General features: G+C 37.9%; 1 protein-coding gene across 3 annotated transcripts in view; it reads right to left on the reverse strand.

The window, feature by feature from the left end:
* Positions 1–4,200: 4,200 nt before the first annotated feature.
* Positions 4,201–21,357, reverse strand: part of EVI5 (ecotropic viral integration site 5) — a 167,135-nt gene continuing 149,978 nt past the window's right edge. For all 3 annotated transcript variants that reach the window (XM_087820590.1, XM_087820589.1, XM_087820588.1), the window contains one exon: positions 4,201–8,346. In XM_087820590.1, coding sequence (XP_087676716.1) covers positions 8,032–8,346 — 315 coding nt within the window. In that variant the 3' untranslated portion in view covers positions 4,201–8,031. The remainder of the gene's footprint in view (positions 8,347–21,357) is intronic.

The raw sequence follows: 21,357 nt of genomic DNA on the forward strand, positions 1-21,357 counted from the left end.
CAGCTCGGCCTGGCCCAGGGGGCGGGAGAGAGGGATGTGGCTCAGAGGCTCCTTTAGGCCGAGCAGCCAAAGCCTCGCCAGACAGAGGCTTAGCTGGTAGTCAGGAGGCTGCAGAGACGAACACTCATTCACGCACCAAAGGCTTTAAAATTCTCTCTTTGTGAGTGGAGCATGGCCGGTCCACTCCTGAGCTCCAGTAAAGGGCACAAGGGCAGAGGCTGGACCGTGAGGCATATGAAACAGGAGACAGTGCAGGGCCCTGGGGAGATGTCTCTTCCGCCCCCCTCGGGAAGTCGGGCAGGGCAGGGTGGGCAGGTCCACACACAACTGTGCCTTGAAGGTAGAAGGTCAGCAAACAGCAAGGAGGGGCACCTAGTCCAGTCCCGGGTGGGAAGGGCAGAGGTGACGCCACAGGCTAGGCCAGCTGGGCCTGGCGAGGCAGCAGCCGGACTGGCTGCTCTGCTCGGTCTGCTGGGGGGGGGGGGGGCCTCTGCTGCTGTCCCGCCCCCTGAGGCAGAGGCAGGGAACAGTTAGGAGCTCCCAGGTGCACCTCAACTGCCACAGCATCTCTCAGCCTGGAGTCTCTCATGTGTACAGTATGCATTTCCTTTTTTTAAAAAAACCAGAGAAAACAACATCTTTAAAGTCAACCAGTTTCTTTCCACCTGTCCTGCTCTCTCCTGTTACTGAGGACAGCCTTAGAGAAGATCCTTTCCAGTCTCTGAAACATTGCTCAGCCCTGGGTGACAAGAGGGTGAAGACACAGTAGCAGCTACCTTCTAAGAACCAATTCAAGAGGATATAAAAAAGGTTCTCTGACAAAACAGATCCAGAGATATAGAAGCATGGAACAGAATGAGGGACCTCAGAGGGAAAGTGGGGGTGGGGAGTGATTACTCAAAGAACTTATATGTTTCTAAGCATAACCCATGGACACAGACATTGGTATGGGGGAGGCCTGAGGGTGGGGTGGATGCAGGGTGGAGGGGATCAATGCGGGGAAAAAGGGGACATCTGTAATACTTTCAACAATAAAGATAAATTTAAAATATATAAACATAAAAAGGTTCTCTGGGCCTAAAATCCTACACACTGGTTTAAGATGCTTCATTTCTAGACATCTTTGGTAAAATCTAGAGTGAGGGAGAGAGGTAGCCATACATCGAAATCAGGAGACATTAGCACTTATGTAAGAGCAGGTCATTGGAGAGGAGACAGTGGGGCATACAGAACAGTTGTGACAGGGATCATGGTCCCTGCTCTGTCTGGTGCAGGGTGGAGCTTTGGGATGGGCAGGAAGGGAGAAGGGGGAAGGGTACAAAGGAGGCCCCAAGCTGCACATAATCTCTGAATCCCCACAGCATCATATCTGTACCTTGTGTCCCTCATTCCTGTGTGAAGCCAGGAGTTGGTCTGGTTCATCTTTGCCGCCTCAACAGTCCCTGGTTGATGTCTTGTGCAGGAGCAGTTCAGTAATTAGAGGACTCCGGAGACAGACTGGTGCATTGAGATTCTGGGTTTTCCACTGACATCTGTATTTCACAGATGTTGTTTATCCCACTTTAATAGTGAACCAACTGAGGTGCAGTGATATATTCAACTATTCATTCACTCATTCAACAAATATTTATTGTGAGCTAAGGCACTGTTCTGAATACGGGCGGTAGAGACAAAAATCATAAAGCGAGCATTGAAGTGTGGGCAGACAAACAGAAACAAATGAAGCAGTGAAAAGCATCGGCCATCACGGTCGTCGATGCTACGGAGAAAAATAAAGCTGGGAAGGGGCATTTTAAAAAGGAGGGTCAGAAAAGGCTTCCTGTGCAGGAGATACTTGAAGGGGGGGGGGGCTAACCTTGTGGGAATGTGGCGAAGGCCCTCCAGGAGGGGCAAGGCCATGAAGCTCCTCTGTGACTTGTCCAGGTTTCATCAATACAAAGCTTGAGTCCCAGTCTAGTGCCAGAATTCTAAAAAAAAACCCATTTTTATTTCATGGGCAAATACAATGGGTAAGTTTGATAATTTTTAGGTTTTTTTTCTTCTGTACATCTTTGTTTGAACATATTTAATTTATAAGCTGATGCTAAGATCTTAATATGCCCCACTTTTTTTTTTTTTTTTTACCATTTTAACCATTTTTAAGTGTACAATTCAGTGGCATTAAATACATTTGGTGTTGTACAACCACCACCACCATCCATTTCCAGAACTTTTTCATCATCCCAAACAGCAGCTCTGTATCCATTCCCTTTCCCCACACCTTTATTCCCTGCTAACATCTTCATTTCTATGAATTTGCTATTCTAGGTACTTCATATCAGTGAAACCATACTGTGTCTGGTTTATTTCACTTAGTATGTTTTTGAGATTCATCCATATTGTAGCATGTATCAGAATTCCTTTCCTCTTCATAGTTGAGTAATATTCCATTTTATGTACATGTATACCACCTTTTATTTACCCACTCACCTGTTGGTCATTTGTTGCTCCCACCTTTTGTCTCCTGTAATGCTATTATCAACATTGGTGTACAAATATCTGTTTAAGTCCCTGCTTTCTTCTGAGTATATACCCAGAAGTGGAACTGCTGGGTCATGTGGTAATTCTGTTTAGCATTTTTGAGGCACTATCAAAACTTTTCCACAATGGCTGCACTTTACATTCTCAGCAGCAATGTACAAGGTTCCAATTTTTCCATGATCAATTTTATCAACACTGGTTATTTTGTCTGTTTGTTTTGAATTGCCATCCTAGTAAGTGTGAAGTAGCATGTCATTGTGGTTCGGGTTTTACTTTTCTCACTGACACCACATTTGTGATCCATCTTTAATAGGTATATGTATTTTTAGTTTTGGTCTAGTGGCTGTTTTTTGACTCACTTCTAAATTTGTATCAGAGATTCTCAACCAGGGGCAATTTTCATTCTCAGTCCTTCCCTACCAAGGACATTTAGCAAGGACCTGAGGAAGACATTTACTGTTGTCACAACGGGCGTGCTTCTGTCATCTAGTGGGTAGAGGCCAGGGATGCTGCTAAACATCCTACAATGTACAGGACAGTCACTTGCAATAATTTGGCCCCATATGTCAATAGTGACAAGGTGGAGAAACTCTGGATTATAACTACCTTGTCATATTTCCTGTACCTTTATAAAAGTACATTAAATTGTTCTGGGAATAAAGCAGAATCTATAGTGAACTACTGCTTCTGAACTAAGTGATAATAACATTGTGATAAAGATGCAGAAGGCATACATTTCTTCTTATAACCTCTATATGTATATTCAGATGATATATATTTGAATATACGGGTTGTCCCAAAAAATGTACTTTGGATGATAATAAAGTCAAGTGTTTATTAACATACAGTTCATTTTCAAAATTAGGTGAGTTATCAGCTGTTAAAGAGTGTATACATTTCTTGGGGTCACCCTATATTTATTGAATTAGCTGCTAATTAATTTAATAACCTAAAATACAATGAGAGGAAAATATTTCCATTACTATTTTCAAAAAATTAGTATGTTCTTGAAGGAGATAGCAAATCTAGGTATTTGGCCTTTTGTTAAGTTGAAAATATCACAGACCAGCTTCTCTGTCTGGTACTAATTACACAGGTGGACCAGCTGGATATAGTCCCTGTACCCACGGAGCACACACCTCACTAATGAGGACCTGATGTTAGGCCAAGCATTTTTTCTTTAGTGTTCTGCATCGTTTTTTCAGAACTGCAATCTTGAATTCTCTGTCATTTAAATCACATATTTCCATGTCTTTTTATTTTCTGGAGATTTTTCATTTTCTTTCTGAGCTGCCTCATTACCTTGGTTATTCATGGTATTTGATGGGTTCCTTTGACTAGGCATCTCTGTATGAGTGGCACTTGCCTAGTATAGAGTTTTTCTCTAATTCTCACCCAAGGAGTGAGGATATTTTTTCCATTGTTTTGGAGAGGGAAAGGGAGAGGGGGAAGGGGAGGGGGAGAGGGACATCAGTTGGTTGCCTCTCGCATGTGCCCTGACCGGGGCAGGGATCCAACCTGCAACCCAGGTATGTGTCCTTAACCCGAAATTGAACCCGAGACTCTCCAGTGCACAGGCCACTGCTCTAACCACTGAGCCATGCAGGCCAGGGCTCTAGTCTATTTTTAATGTTTTGATGCATCTCCCCCTTTAAGTTGAATAGTTTAAGGAAACAAAAATTCTTATAAAATGAAAAACTTTAATTGTTTAAAGCAAAGGCACAAGTAAATATTTCGGGTTATCATACAATGTTACAATAAGAAATTCCAACAGTAAAATGAAATACATTATAATTCTGCATCTCTATAGTATACCTAATGTATTATTCTATCATGTCTTCTTTGGAGTGAAAAGAGGGAACAGGTAGATCAATGGATGTGATGTAAAAACTTGGATTATAAATAGCATCCACTTAACTTTTAACCAGAAATTTTAATTTCAGTAGAATGAATTAAATTACTTAAAATTAATTTTTAAAACTTACTGTTTTGTTAATGATAGAGCATCAAGAACTTTCTTGCTAAAGCTCAATGTTCCGATAAAAGTAAATCACTGATTTGTGAAATGTTAGCTGTAGACGTCTACTTCTACAATAATCAAGCTGGCATAAAAGGGGTTTACCAAAATGCGATTCATATACCTTCCTTATTTAAAGCTGAAGAGTATAGTGCATTATGTAAAAGATAAAGGATAACTGAGGAACCAAATAATTTCTTATGCCAGAAATAAAATATTTTAAAAGGTCTAGACCTTGTTTTCAATCAAAGGCACTATCTGGAGAGTAACAAGTTGCATCCCGAGCCAAGAAAAGTTGTTGGGGTTTTTTTTCTTCCAAAATAGCCAGCCAGTTAGTTGGGATTTGATGTCTCAATTAAGTCATCAAACACTGAGTGCCTAATATTTATCAATAAAAACGCAGAAATTGTGAAAATTGCATCTTTGACTTTTTCCAGGATGAAAAATTTACTACTAATTTTTAAAAAGGCTGTTGAAATATTTTGATCTAAAAGTTCTGTTTCATTACCTCAATGCAATTTCCATTTTATTCAGATCACTTGTAAGCCTCTACTCTCAGCCTTTCAGCCTAGGATGGCAATGACACTAGGAAGGTGACTAGACCAAGGGAGTATATTCTAAAAAAATTTTAAATATTTATTTCATTCACTTCCTCCCTGCCCCAATATTCCTCAACTCTGTTTAACTGAATAACATTTAAATGACAAAATACTAGACGCTAATTAAAATCTATCAAGAAAACACTGTCTAATGCCTCTAAGTTTTAATTTGAATGAAATGGAGTAAAATCAGAGCATAGTATACTATTGCATCCGAAAGGTCAGGAAGATTTTGAACTCTTCTAAGGACTATCTGAATTGAACATCTTGAATGGGAAGACTGTTTCTCATTTTTTATTGTCCAAATTACAAGAGTATTAACGGATTAAAGTTTACTTACCATGATTCTTTTAATACCTAATTCCTAACCAGAAACAGTACTTAGGAAATTCTCTAAGAATATCTTTTGAAGTTAAGAATTCAAACATGATTACAGAAAGGTGTTCTTTCTTTTAAAGTCAAATGATAACACTGACTCCATGAAGCTTACCCTAAAGGCCAATCACTCGTACTTTAACGAGCAGAGCTGGGATTCTGGATTCTTTCTTTCTCCATTTCCAAAGGTACAGATAGCCTTCCAAATTTGTCTATGGTGTCAAAGACTTCATGATATAAAACAGCTGGCACACTTTTCATTTTGAATAGTTCTGAGTACAAGATCCACTAAGAAATTTTAGGTTTCTAAACTATTACCTCAACAGCAAAAGCCAATGGTCCGATTTTTTATTGACACAAACTGAAGAAGCTAGCTTACATTTTACAGTATCTACATCAAGGGTCAGCCAACTTCTTCTCTAAGGAGCCAGACAGTAGATGATTTAGGCTACTCGGCTTTGCCATGTAACACAATAGTAGTGGCCACAGACAATAAATAATGGATAAAAATGAGTATTCAATAAAACTTTATCAATACTAAAATTTGAAATTTATATTTCATGTGACAAAATATTATTTTGATTTTTTCCCTTCAATTATTTGAAAATGTAAAAAAATACCCTTCACTTGTAGGTCATGTAAAGACAGGCAGCCGGCTGGAATTGGCTCATAGCTGCTGACCTGTGGTCTAGATCATTCAGATTTCTTGATGTGGGTGTCAAAGCAATCATGTGGCCATGAATCATCCCATTTCACTTAGGCATCAACAGCCTCTAGGCTGACAGTGATGAACCCCCAAAGCACCAGTCAGGCAATTCTAGTAGTAATATCTACACTCACAAGCTGTGAAATGTGATTTAAACTTATTTAAAATCACATTAATTGGTCAGAAAAGCTGGGAATCGAGAAATTCATTAGCTAAACCTTTTCAAATGTTTTGGTGTCAGAGAGATCTGAATGACAATCGTGGCTCTGCTACTTACTAACTTGTGACCACAAGTACATTACTTAACCACTAGAATTTAACCTGGTGCTACAGACACAGATGCATCTTTTCAATCTCCTTTCCCAAGCGAATAGCTACAAAAGGCTTGCTGGAGGAACCTAGTCCATGGAGATGCATAAGGCTTAACTCCTGGCTTTAGACAGAAAACTAATTTTGCCTCTTATACGCCATTCTGTAATATATATATTTTCTGCTTGTAACATATTGTGCAAAATTATATCTCCATATATACTGAATTCTACCTACCCCTTTTACCCTCCAAGGCTATTTTTCATAGGCTGCTGCTGAAAATAAGAGTGGACAGCATCCAGTTAACACATTCTTGTTGTCTTTTCCATAGTGTAAGTGTAATTTTCCTAGGAAAAAAAAGTCTAGATGATTTAAAAAAATAGGAAGAATTGGTAGGAAAGAACTCTTATGGCTTTATCTATAGATTAGTAATTAGAGAATCTGAAGATAATACTCATAGATTATTTGCAGATATTATTGTTGTGTATCTTGGACTTTAGTCCATTGCTTAATTTATATTAAGCAGAATATTAGCACTAAGTAATGTGTGCTCTAACCTCTTTAATCATGGACAATTTATTAGTTTCATACATATGAAGTTAAAAGACTTCACCAATAGTGTTTTTGAACAAGCAACCAGTTATGAATCTGCTGCTGTTGAATGCTAAGCAAAATACTAAAGCTATTAAAATATTAGTGTTTGGTTTTATTTTCAATTTCCTTTTAACTCTGTATTTACAGAAGTCCTGTTAGAATGCAAAAGGCAGTCATTTTGCAACATGTACATTCTCCATATAAAATGATGTTCAATGTTGGGTGATGCAGATTTATAAATTATGTACAAAAACCCAATATATTTGTAGTTAACTTACTGCTCTGACAAACAATATATGGAAGTATCATATGCACATAAAAATTAGATATTCAAACAAAACTTAAAACTCTCAAGACAGAAAATCATTAATTTGTATTTAAAATATATATATGGAAAAAAGACACTGTGTTTGGGAACTTTCAGTGGCCCACTAATAAAGCAGTAATTTCAACTGAGAAAAATAAAAAGTCCCTCAAACACAAAAGCACAAAATAAATCAGATGTATGTCTTGGTCAAATGTTTGTAGACAGCTGCCCTGAAAGCAAATTGATAAAATATACAATATGTTAACTGAGCATAAAATATTGCACAAGAACAGTTTTGTTTGAAGAAAATTAAATTTTCCATAGTTCAGAACTTCAAAATGGTTCTCACATATAGATATAATTGCATTTTCTACATGAAACATTAATATTCAGTAATACTGCTAGAATCCTTATTTTTCACATTAACCATATTTCAGTCTACTTTATGGCAATGGTCAGTCAGTGGTGAAGGTTTGGCAAAGACAAAAAGGCAGATAAGATTGAAAAATACATATATGTACATATGAAACAGATCTGTCCCCAAACCCTTAATCATATAACTGATCCCTTAAAAAATATCCACAGTCTAGGTTCACAGTGATGGTCAGACAGTGGTCGAGTACGATTCTCTTTTCCTTGGGGGCTGTTCATTTTGAGCCACCTGACTGCTCTTTCTGGTCTCCACCACACTGTCTTCTGTTTCGCTTTCACTACCATCTGTCACAGCAGGGTCCAAAGACATTGCGCCAGACTTTCTGTGCAAAGGAAAACCAATGCCACTCTCCCGTAAGGAATTCTCTATGAGATCTTCATCCGAGGAATGGACTGATTCGTCATCTCCTATTAAATGGTTGACAATGTGGATTCCATCAAAAGGGGGTTGGCCCGAGAAGCCCCTCTGGCCTTTTAGGCATCTGAGCTGTCAAAACAAAATCCAAGTTAACACACTCAACTGGGGGAAATACATACACGCCCCCACCAAGAAAGCAAACATTTCATGTTTAAGGAAGGGGAAACCTTGATCTTTTCCCATTTATAGGTATAACAGTAACTACCAATTTTCGAGTCGCACCTGTGTGTTACGTAACAGGCACATACCTTGTTATTTTCATTGAAATCATCGTAACAGTACTATATGGTAGATTTTGTTATCCTCACTTCAGAGATTAGGAAATAGAGACTTAAGTAGAGCAAGTTGCTAAGGGCACACAACTCACCTAATTTCAACAACTAACACAGCAATGGCTAACCTCATTACATACCTCTCCAGTCCCTGGGTTATTCTGAGGTAGATCGCAGACATCCTATCAGCTCACCTGTCAACATTTCAGTGTGCATCCCTAGAAGACATGCACTTAAAGACCACACTCCAGGCCATAGCACACACTGTCTTAAGAGCACGTCTCCTTTACAAATCATTAAAATTGGTTTTAATGTCCTGTTACAATAGCCTAAGAGCCACCACCACTATCACTCTGTAAGGCAGGAATGCTTCCTCCCACTAAGGCAGTTTCCCCCTGTGTGGGGAATGGCAGTAATGTCTAACAGTTCTGCCTTCTCTCCCCTACTCCTTTCCTGGGGAGGAGTGACTTCTCTCACCACTGAGTAGGGAAGAGGAACTGCATGTATTGCTCAGCTATTTTTCCCTCTTTCCAAAATCTTTGGGAGCCAGGCTCTGTTTCTCTATCCCTGGAGTTTTATAGGGTGTGACCCTCAAGGGGGAAGGGTTGTGGAGATCAAATGCTACTGGGTGGGCAAGTCTCACTAATTCTAGAGTTCAGTACTGAAAAACCCACTGTCACTTATCTAAACCACATTCTCCAAAACCAGTTTTATCAGAATTCAAGGTTATTTCTTTTCATCATCTGTCACTTCTCTGCCTAAGTTCCTTTAAATTCCCAAACCCACCACCATGGATACTACTACTTACACTGCCATGTAATTAAGACATTTGCCCTGTGCTCAAGAGTTTATGCTTCAAATATAAAATTTAATTTTGATATCGTTACATTAAAAATGCAAAACAACAATAAATAATTAACTACCAAAACCTGCTTTATCAAGAATATTGCTGAAATAGACTCCATTCTCCTACCCTTATCACTACTATAAATCTTCAATTTTGTTTCTCAGGGACAAATTCCTGGCCACTTACTATCTTTCAAATCTTGAGATAAAGGCAATGCGAAATATTCAGGAAATATTACATACACTTTCAAAACTAACGGTTCTGAGAGTAAAGACATTACAGCTTTGCCATAACACCTCCCGGGTTTCCCTACAGACTTCCAGGAAGATGTGAAGAAACCTAACACTTCCCCGCTAGTATGTGACAACAGGACTCAGAGGGGTACTGGGACTTGGTACAATGATGTCTGCCTCAGGAGAACTTGCACCCATAAAGAAATCCCTGTGCCCTAGGCCAGGAGAACAACATTGTAGTGAGGTACAATGTAACTAAAATAACACCTTTCTCCTTGGCAGGGCAGAAAGGACACAAACTTGGAGCTGAATCTACAGGGAAAAGGCACAGAGTACCACAAAGCCTCCCCACGGTTGTGATACACACTGCATTACAACTGCCACATTCTGATGCAACATCCTATCACCATATTGCAACACATGATTTATAGCTCCAAGTGTTAAATTATGTCAGTTAATCTCTTCCTTTCTCTTTTCCCCAGACCCTTTTGAAGAAATGCTAGGGAACATGTGTCTTCCTTCTTCCTGGCTGTTAGGAAGGAGGAGCACAGCAGAGGAACCACAACTTCCCAGTTGTTTGGAAAGTTGTAGCTTTCCTCTGCTCTCACAAAATTTATTGCAATTTTTAAAACACTGCAGCCTCAAATCAGATGTTAATAAGCAGCCTCAAATATTATATAAAAATAACTATAAGTTGAGGGGTCACTTCCTCAATGTCAAAGGAGATGCAATTAATGCTTCTTTATTTGAGAACTGCTAATCTAGAATAGCAAAGGCAAAGAGGAATTTTTTTGGTGGACAAAAGGAAAAGTTGAAGGTAAGAGACTATTTGGTAAAACCGAAGCTATTACTTAGTTATCCCCTGGACCGAGGAGGAAAATGGACTTCGGGAACGGAATTCCAGGGTGCTGAGTACGCAGAGGGTGATCTGGGAGGGGCTGGACTCCAGGGCGGGATGTCCTCCGGGAGTTCTCTCCCTGGGAAGTGGGATTTGGCTGGAGGAAAACCAGAGCTGGGCCCTCTAAAGCACAAAGCCTTGGGTGTCTAGATCTCAGAGCTGTACTGCATATCCTTATTACTGTACTTCAGGAACTGATTATATTTAAACAGTAACAAAAAGCAGATAATTGAACTTCTCAACCCAACTGTCCCCCCAAAAACTTTCAGGGACATTATTGGTAGCAAACTTAGATTTACGGATCTCAAAATATGGTCCACTGATCATCTGCATCAGGATAACAGAGGATGCCTATTAAAAATGCAGAACTGCTTCCCAGATCTAAGGAATCAAAATCGGAGAGTGAAATCCCAGAACCTACATTTTTAAGAAGTATCTCAGGATACTGATATCCTCAGTTTGAGAATCACTGTGGTAGATCCTCTGTTCCAATGAAACAGGGCTGAGTCAGAAAGGAGCTGACTTACCTGAAATGGAACTCCTAATCATTCAGGACAAAAGTGCTTCTGAACTACGGACATCTCCTGTGTATGTCTGGTAATTACAACAAACAGACACCATCTCTCAGCAGTACAACCAAGCTGGGCGAACTCCACCCTCCAGTAAGGAGCACTCAGTTTAAACATCTTTTCCTGAAACTTTCTCCTGGTAGGGTCGAGGAATGTGTAGGTTCAACAAATCTGAACAGGTTTGATGCACAACCCAGGGTAAGGACCGTTGCTCTAGGGAGTGTTCTCTTTGTTTTGTTGGTTTTGTTTGACATCTCTTTGGGGTCAATGGTAGGATTAGGAATCTGACAAAAGCTACTAACTCTGTGTCTTGAAAGACACATACCTTTCAGGGCATAGGACGACACCCAACCAACTGAGCCACACCGGCCGGGATAAAACTGCCTTATATTGTGAGAAGATGCCATATAGGAAGGACTTTCATAGCTAGAGAGAAGTCAATGTCAGGCTTCAAAGCTTCACAGGACAGGCCGACTCTCTTGTTAGGGGCTAACGCACCTGGTGACTTTAAGTTGAAGCCAATGATCATTTACCATTCCCAAAATCCTAGGGCCTTTAAGAATTATGCTAAACCTACTCTCCTTGTGTTCAGAAAAAAATATTCCTTTCAAATTATTACTTCTCATTGACACTACACCTGGTCACCCAAGAGCTCTGATGGAGATGTACGAGATTAATGTTGTTTTCATGCCTGTTAACACAACATTCACTCTACAGCCCATGGATCAAGGAGGAATTTTGACTTTTAAGTCTTATTATTTAAGAAATAGATTTTATAAGGCTATGGGTGCCACAGATAGTGATTCCTCTGATGGATCTGGGCAAAGTAAATTGAAAACATTCTGAAAAGGATTCACCATTCCAGATACATTAAGAACATTCATGATTCACAGGAAGTCAAAATATCAATATTAACAGGAGTTTTTGAAGAAGTTGACTCTGAACCTCATGGATGACTTCGAGGAATTCAAGACTTCAGTGGAGGAAGTAAATGCAGATGTGGTAGAAACAGCAAGAAAACTAGAATTGAAAGTGGAGCCTGAAGATCTGACTGAATTGCTGCAATCTCATGATAAAACTTTAACAAATGAGGAGCTGCTTCTTACGGATGAGTAAAGAAAGTGGTTTCTTGAGCTGGAATCTACTCCTAAAGATCCTGTGGAGATTGTTGAAATGACAAACAAAAATTTATTACTTTTTTTCTTCAAAGATTTTTTTAAATTAACTTTTTTTTTTTTTTTGGAGAGAGAGAGGAAAGGAGGAGGAGGGAGAAACATCAATTTGAGAGGGAAACAGCCACTGGCTGCCTCCTGCATGTCCCCTACCGGGGGTCAGCCCTTGACCTGGGTATGTGCCCTGACTGGGAATGGATCTGACCACCTTTCAGTGCCCAACCAACTAAGCCACACTGGCCAGGGCGACAACAAAGGATTTAGAATATTACATAAACTTAGTTGATAAAGCAGTGGCTGGGTTTGAGGATTGACTCCAATTCCGAAAGAAGTTCTACTGTGGATAAAATGCTATCAAACAGCACTGCATGCTACAGAGAAGTCGGTCAAGAAAGGAAGAATCAATTGATATGGCCAACTCCATTGTTGTCTCATTTTAAGAAATTGCTGCAGCCACTCCAACCTCCAGCAACCTCCACCCTGATCAGTCAGCAGCCATCAACATCGGTGGGCTGCCCCATCCTTCACAGGACCCCCATGGTTTGCAGCCCAGCAGCCTAGCAGCCACTGCAATAACAGGGCTCGGCAGCCCGGCAGCCACTGCGTCCGTACTTCCATCTGATACTGTGTACATTCTTGTGTGATAATATGAACTCTGCAGACCCTGCCTGCTGCCTCCCCACTTCCATCTGATACTGTGTACATTCTTGTGTGATAATATGAACTCTGATTTTACTAGATGTTGCTTTAGGATTGATTCTTTTAACTATTATATTGAACCAAATGCTATTGCTATTCTTGTAAGTGAAAGGCAAGTATCAGCAATTTCACTTAATTTAATCAACCTAATATTAAGTTAGTTTTGTATTATAAGTATTGATGCAAACTCCCTCAAAAATCTGTGGGAAACAAGGCAGGGTATAAATCTAAAAACAGACACTTCCCACCATGCATACTGAGTTTCTTGGTTTCAGTTATTTGTTTAGTTGTATTTCAAGAATAAGGTCATCAATAAAACCTCTACACTATGCTTCCAAATTTATTTGTAGCTTGATCATCTTGATTATAAAGTAGTTACACTCACCAGAACAAAACCCCCAAATAACTCAACAACATAAAAACAAAACTATTTAAGTTTTTTCCAAATTATATGTGGTTTAACACTGGAATCCAATATTTAAAATTAGCAGTGCCTGGAAAAATATAGAGTGACTGATTGCTGTACATATATCCTACCTCTTCTGTTAGCCCCTGTGGGAGGGATTGTTTCTTATCATTTTTGTATCTTAGAACCTAGCATTCTGACTTGATGAGGGTTGGAACATGAGAAATGTTGATTAAATACACTGAAAAGAGGGCATGATTCTTGAAAAAATCCCTCAGGTACTGACTACTCATCCCATCCTCTTAAATGCTGAATGAAAGTATTAATAAGCAGACAGATGGGAGCACTAATATATACATAAGATCCAAATAATGTACTATTTCTTACCTGATGTGGACTGCTTCATCATGTTATGCATTAAGAGACAGAGTAAAAAAAGTAAAAACACACAGAATTTATTTAAATAATACTGAAGACATTCTGACATACTCATTATAACTTAAAAAGTTAACAAAATCATAACCTCTCACTATCAACAAAGAGATGAGACTTCAGGATTTCTCAGCGCATATTAAACAATGCTGACCTAAGAAAACATTTAGCGATAAGAAAGGAAAGTGGTAAGCTAAGGTATTATATAACTTTAAAGAATAAAGCATGAAATGCAGTATAGTTAATAAGAAAACAGGAAACTGTCATGTTCATAGTCTGATGAACATAGGTTTTGACAGGAAACAGCAGAGCTTCTAACTACATGATAGTAAAAATTCAAACACTAAAAAAGAGCATTAAAAACTATTACAGCTATTTCACAGAAACAGTATCATTACAATTTTAAAGCAGGGAGAGCCTGCAGGGATGGATATTCCCATAGGAATATCCATAATCATCAAGGGTATATAAGTATTTAAATTTTTTTTTGTTAGTCTACTTCATTAGCTAAACTAAACCACTAAAGGTTAAGACAGAATTTTCTTTTGTAAAACAGAGAAGTGTTGTAGTTTTGGAGATTTATAGACTTTAAATATAACTTCTTAGTAAACAATAGAGAAATCGGTGCTAAGAAAATTTTATCACCTGAGCTAGTGCCCATGTGAATGGAGGGGAGATGTTCTCTATGCCTTTGCTTTCTTTCAGCACATCACAGAATACTGGTAACTTGAGAAAGTTAGGGTTGATTTTTATGATTGGTTTTAAAAATACACACAGGTTATATTCTTCCTCAATTTTAACATACTGGGGTGATAGAACTAATAATAAACCCTTAGATATGAAATAAGTAAGTCAGAGAAGGACAAATACCATATGATTTCACTTATATATGGAATCTAAAGACAATATAAAAGAACAAACAAAACTGAACAGGTTCACAGACACAGAGAACAGACTGGTGGTTGCTAGAGGGGAGGGGGTTTGGAGGACTGGATAAAAAGGTGAAGGGATTGAGAAGTACAGATTGACAGTTACAAAATAGTCACGGGGATGTAAAGGACAGCATAGGGAATAGTGTCAATGATACTGTAGTAACTATGTATGGTGCCAGGTGGGTACTGGAAATATCAGGGGGAACAGTTTGTAAAGTAGATGATTGTCTAACCACTGTGCTGCACACCTGAAACTAATACAAAATAGTATTGAATGTAAACTGTAATTGAAAAAGGAAAATTGTAAAAACTCTTAGATTTATGTGATGCTCTCCAGTTAAAAGTACTTCCATGCATATTATTTCAAGTTCACATTTTTCTCCCCTGTGTGTGATTGGAGGCTGGCTGGTGCCACTACCACTTTTCAGATTCAAGAGTAAGGAGGAGGAGTGCACTGAGTATTTTGAAAGACTATCAATCCACAACAAAGTGGAAAAAAATCATCCACACACACAAAAAAACCCCTAACCAAATGAACTTTGATCACTACTAGACAGGGTTTAAACCACTGAAGTGAGTCATGTGATACCACCAAGTGAAGTGCAAAACAGTTGCAGTAAGTTTCCAAGACTGAGTCATATCAGATTATAAAAGCTCCTACTTGTACATTTGGGTTTGTATAATCAATCTGTAAAACTAAATGTAACTTTTCTTTAAGAGATGTACATTATATAACATTTTAAATAAACGCTATACTTTATATAGAAAGATGGACATAAACTTCAATAATCACATAGATTTGTGTTTTTAAGTTCTAGAGGCTTTAATTTCCTCCCTGAAAGTTTAATCAGTAATTTTGTTGAATTCTTTATAGAAATTCTTTATTTTCTCAGTTTCCAAATTTTAAAATAAATACAAATGGGAAATGGTATGCTAAATTTATTCTCAACTTTCAGCTTCTTTAAAAATGGAATTATACACATGACAAAGATTAAAACTAGTAACAAGCACACAAACCAAAAGATTTCCAGTGAATCAGAACAGGAAACCAATAAAAGTGATCAATTGGAGGTCATGGCTTTTTGATCATTGCGTTACAGAGAGACAAGGGCCAAATTCAGACCTACAGTGCTTAAAAGATTTTTTTAGAAATTCAAGAATTTTACTATTAAAATAATATAAAATAGACAATGCTGAAAATGTTTCTGGCTGTAAGCTAAGTAAAACATTTCTTAAAACCAGATAAAACACTTAAAATTTAAAAAAAGTATAGATTCTATGTTAAATGTATGAAATGCAATAGTTTAAACTCCCATTTTTAGAAGCAAAGAAAAATATGTATGCATATTAATAAGTGAAAAAGGTGGAAAGCTTGAAATTGAAGAAACTTATACTATGTATTTGTCACTAGAGAAGGAGAGGGGGGAAGAAATAAAAGTCATTTACAAAGAACTCAGTCTTTCTATAGTGCATACTTAGATTTATCCAGTATACTGGGTCAAACAAAACGAAACTGCATTGTCCTCTTCCTGGCAGCTGACATATCTTGATAAAATTGAAACCATTAACATTATTTAGATGGTAGTCTAATGTCAATGGTGATGAATATATGAGGCTCTATGTAAATTTATGACCAATTACAGGAAATAAATCACTTCACATTTGTTTCACTCTGAACTTTTAAAGCTACATCAAAGTACCCTGTACATTTCATTTGATTTAACCTTTAGCTGAAGCACTGAAAAAACTGAAACCTTTAGCAAAACATCCTCATGAACACGAAATACTTTTCTATCTGGACTGAATTCTTTTAAGAGGAATCATTTCTCTCTAAAGCTAAATAATAGGTTTTAACGGTCTATCCAATCACTTAACCAAATTTTAGATAATTTACCTGATAAAGAACTAGAATTTAAAATATATAAAGAACTCCTACAACCTAATTATGACATGAGCAAAGGATTTGAAGAAATATTTCTTTAAAGATATAAATGGCCAAAAAGCATATGAAAAGATGCCCAATATCATTTGCCATCAGAATACAAATCAAAACCTAGATGAGGTGACATTCACACTTATTAGGATGGCTACAATAAAAAAGAGAGATAATAACAAGTATTGGCAAGTATGTAGGGAACTGGAACCTTCATACACAGCTGGTAGGAAGGTATAATGATACAGTTACTTTGGGACACAATATGGTAGTTCCTCAAATGGTTAAAGAGAGAGTTACCATATAACCCAGCAGTTCCAGTAAGAACATATTCAAGACAAATGAAAATGTGCTTACAAAAAAACCTGTAAATGAATGCATGCAGCATTTGTAATAGCCAAAAAGTGGAAATAAGTCAAAAGTTCATCAACTGATACATAGGATATAAAATGTGGGATATCCATATGATGGATTATTAGGCAATAAAAAGGAATGAAATATTGATATACGCTATAACATGAATGAACTTTGAAAACATTATCCTAAGTAAAAGAAACCAATCATAAATGACAGAGTATAATTCCATTTAAATGAAATGTCCAAAATAGGGACATCTATAAAGATAGATTATTGGTTGCCTAGGACTGGGTGAAGGGGGCCTGGAGGAAATGAAGAGTGACTACTAATGGAAGTGGGATTAATTTTTAGAGTGATAAAAATGTGAATATACTAAAATCACTGAACTGTACACTTTAAATGGGTTAACTGTATTTTATGTGAATTGTATGTCAATAAAGATGTGTGTGTGTACGTGTGTGTGTCTCTGTGTGTATTTATTTTGTAGGTGTGTTTCCAGTGAAGATATTGCCAGATTGAAAATAAATAATTTTCTATTTAGGAAATGTAGAAAATGTAATTGAATTTAAATAATTCATCAACAATGTTAATTTTCAACATCCAATTTTTTCCCTCAACAGAAAAAGAAATGGTGGCTACTGTCTACAGCGGGGTGGGGAACGTGCAGCCCACCGGCCGTATTCAGCCTGTGAAATCATTTGGTCTGGCCCTGCCAAGGCCTCACCAAAGAGAAGCTGTTTCAGCCATCACATTAGGATTAGTTAATTAAATATAGCAGGCTAATTTTTAAGTTGATGATTTTGTATAGCCCTCAAATGATGTTGTAAATAATCAAATGGCCCTTGGCAGAAAAGAGGTTCCCCACCCCTGATCTAGAGCTTCATTTTAAGTAGGCAGAAAATATTTGCAATAAAAGTTTTAATGCTTTAGATTGAAGTATTAAGTAAAAGAATGCATTTGTAGCATTCATTTTCCCCCCCAGAAACTAAAACTAACTCCTGATGAAAAAATAATTTTAAAAACACATAATATACATACACAAACCATGCAAGTGTCACATTTTGTTGCTGAACACAAAATAGGCTTTCAAACAGACAAGGTCAGTATCCCTCTCTTCCTCATTCTGAGTGCTCACAGGCTGCTTAGGTAAGATTGGGCACTTGCAAACCACATGACCTAATGAATGCTATCTTATCATATCACAGGTTCCTCAGACTGACCACAACAACCTAAATCAGACAGGCAGCAAAGGAGCACTAAGTCTTTGACACGTATTATTGGCATGACATTTCAGCTGTCCAACTTGTGGGGAGTAAAAATCTGATTATCTCAGGTCCAACTGCATCTATGAGATATGGTCCATGAAAAGCACATGATTTACTGCACTAAAGACTTCCAACAACAATGTACAAATTTTAGTATTTGTAAATCTGAGAGAGCTAGCTGTTCATCTTTTATCAAATCTCCTTTAATTGACAGTAAATTTGTGGAGCACATTTTCAAATGTTCCTAGTTTGAGTACTATGTTACTGTACCTTTTTTTTTAAAAAAACTAGCATTTAAAAATTGAATTACTTGATGGAAAAAAATAAGGTTTTCTAAATAATTGACTATATTTCAAAGTCCTGGCACAGGTGAAGAAACTGGACTCATACTTAAGAATATATAGCACTGAGCCCGGCCAGGCGTGGCTCAGTGGTTGAGCATCGACCTAGGATCCAGGCGATCGGGGTTCGATTCCCGGTCAGGGGCGTGCAGGGGGCAGCTAATCAATGACTCTCTCATCATTGATGTTTCTATCTCTCTCTCTCCCTCTTCCTTCCTCTCTCTGAAATCAATAAAGATATATTTTAAAAAATGTTTAAAAAAAAAGAATATATAGCACTGAAAAACAGTGTTACATATTGGGTAGCTTGGTGAATAACAAAAGAAGAGTATCTAAATTAGATGGAAAAGACTCAAATTGACTCTGAGAAGCATAATTTTGACCCAGGCTCTAAAAGGAATATAATTCAAAACATAATCAAGGAAGATTATATTTTATGAAATTCCTTATTTGATTAAGAAAGCTTTACCCTCAGCCATCACAAAAATCTCTGCAAATGCCCTTCTCAGTACCACACACTAAAAACTGATGAGCCAAGAATCGGAAAGTCTCTCTCTGGTTTCAGAGATGCCCCTCTCTATTGATTTCCCTCCTACTTTTGTTTTATTTTTTTACTGAGAGATGATAGATAGATGATGATAGAAAGAGAAAGAAAGGGAGGAAGGGAGGAAGAAAGAAACAAACACTGATTTACTGTTCCACCTATTTATGCATTCATTGGTTGATTCTTGTATGTGTCCTAACCGGGGACCAACCTGTAACCCTGGCATATCAGGAAGACACTCTAACCAACTGAGCTATTCGGCCAGGACCTCCCTCCTACTTTTCATAGCTGCTCTTTCTCAGTCTCCTTTGTGAGCTCTTAACTTGCCTCCAAACCTTTGCATATGATGGCCTCTCTCCAAAGACCCTTCTGCTCTCCTTTTCCTGGCTATCTTTTCTTTCAACACACAACAAGAGACCTTTTGATATGTTTCTAGGCCATGATGCCATGTGGTTCTACAACAGCACTGCTCAAATTGATTGCCTCTCCCTACCAGTCTGAATTCCTTAACAACTGGGTATTAATTTTATACATCTAGCACAGGACTGGGATGGAAAGGACTTTGAAGATCAATTAGCATAACTTTTGGAATATAGAAACTGAGGCAAGGCCTGAGGATGCCTGGGAGCTAAAAGAAGTTCAAATGTTCACTGACTGGGCCCTGCTGGTGTTGCTCAGTGGTTGAGCACTGACCCAGGAATCAAGAGGTCACTGGTTTGATTCCCAGTCAGGGAGCATGCCTGGGTTGCGGGCTCGATTCCCAGTAGGGGTGTGTTGTGCAGGAGGCAGCTGATTGATGTTTCTCATTGATGTTTCCATCTCTCTATCCCTCTCCCTTTCTCTGTCTCTAAAATCAATGAAAACATATAAAAACAATGTTCACTGACTGAATGAATACATGAAGGAAACTGGCATCCCAATATCACAATCAGTGGCAGAATTAGGCCTAGAATCCACATCTCCTAACTTTAAGTTCCACTGTTCTAAAGATGACAGTTTCTCAACCATGTATAGTAAGGTGGAGAATAGATACAACATCCAGAAACAAAACTAGACTTATAAAAACAAAACCAACAAACGGAAATCCAGAACTGCTATTAGGAACTTGATAAATTACATGGATATCTATTTTCCCCCTCTTCTCCATTCTATAGATGTGTTTAAAAGTTCATACTGGCATGACAATGAAAGGAGAAACTTAAGGGTTAGATGTCGAGTAGGAGTAATCAGCTTTTGAATAAATAAAATTTTTAAATGAATAGTCAAGTCTTGAAACCTGAGTACATGAGTAAGTTCACTGGATTTTAAAACTGGAGCTCATTTTGGCTGCTCATGTCAGGTTGAATGAAATCTTCAGCACATCCTATTAGTAAGATCTAAGAGGAAGCTATTAGATGGTCTATTAAGGGGAATGCTAAAAAAAAGAAAAAGCCTTTTCCACCCTTACTGAATTAAATCTGCTTAAGAACTACTATAAGTAAATTATAAAACCTGTCCCTACAGGCTTTAGAGTTTGCTCCATTTCCTTTTAAAAATGCTTATTATCATCTGCCTTTATTTCTCATAACCCAAGTGGTATTTGACACCCAGTTTCCCTTGAAGTGGCTTCTTATGATTTATATTTCCAAGCTAATTGCCAAAGAGTAAATTGTTGGGACTATTTATTAAACAATTCATAGATCAGTACTAATAAGCATTGTTTTACTACTCTACTAATTAAATCTCTAGATGTATTCACCTGATGTAAAGCACTATTAAAGATTTGCCACCTAGTGCCAGAAAACACAGAAATGCTCAGAGACTAATGAAATTATAGAAAAAAAGATATTGGTGCTAGCTTAAAAGAGTTCCCACTGGTCAGACTCAGGACAACTGGAACACCAAGAGAACTGATTAAACCTGTGAGTTCATAGTACTGAGGACTTTTGAAAGACTCTAAAGAGTATAAGGCTGAATGAGACACAGTCCTTGCCATCACGGAATTCACGGTTTAGACTATTCTTAAGCATAAAGGAGAGTACAAGAACCATTAATTAAAATAAATGAAATTAAGTGCTATGTTGCCTCCCATTTCTGAACTATTAAGTGCTCACTGTCACTAACAACTATATAGTCTTTGTCAAATTAACTGACACACTTTTCCCCATTAGACTGTAAATTCCTTGGCAGTGAGACTACAC

This window comes from Miniopterus natalensis, chromosome 9 (assembly GCF_054644295.1).
Source record: "Miniopterus natalensis isolate mMinNat1 chromosome 9, mMinNat1.hap1, whole genome shotgun sequence".
In the NCBI taxonomy this organism is placed as follows: domain Eukaryota; kingdom Metazoa; phylum Chordata; class Mammalia; order Chiroptera; family Miniopteridae; genus Miniopterus; species Miniopterus natalensis.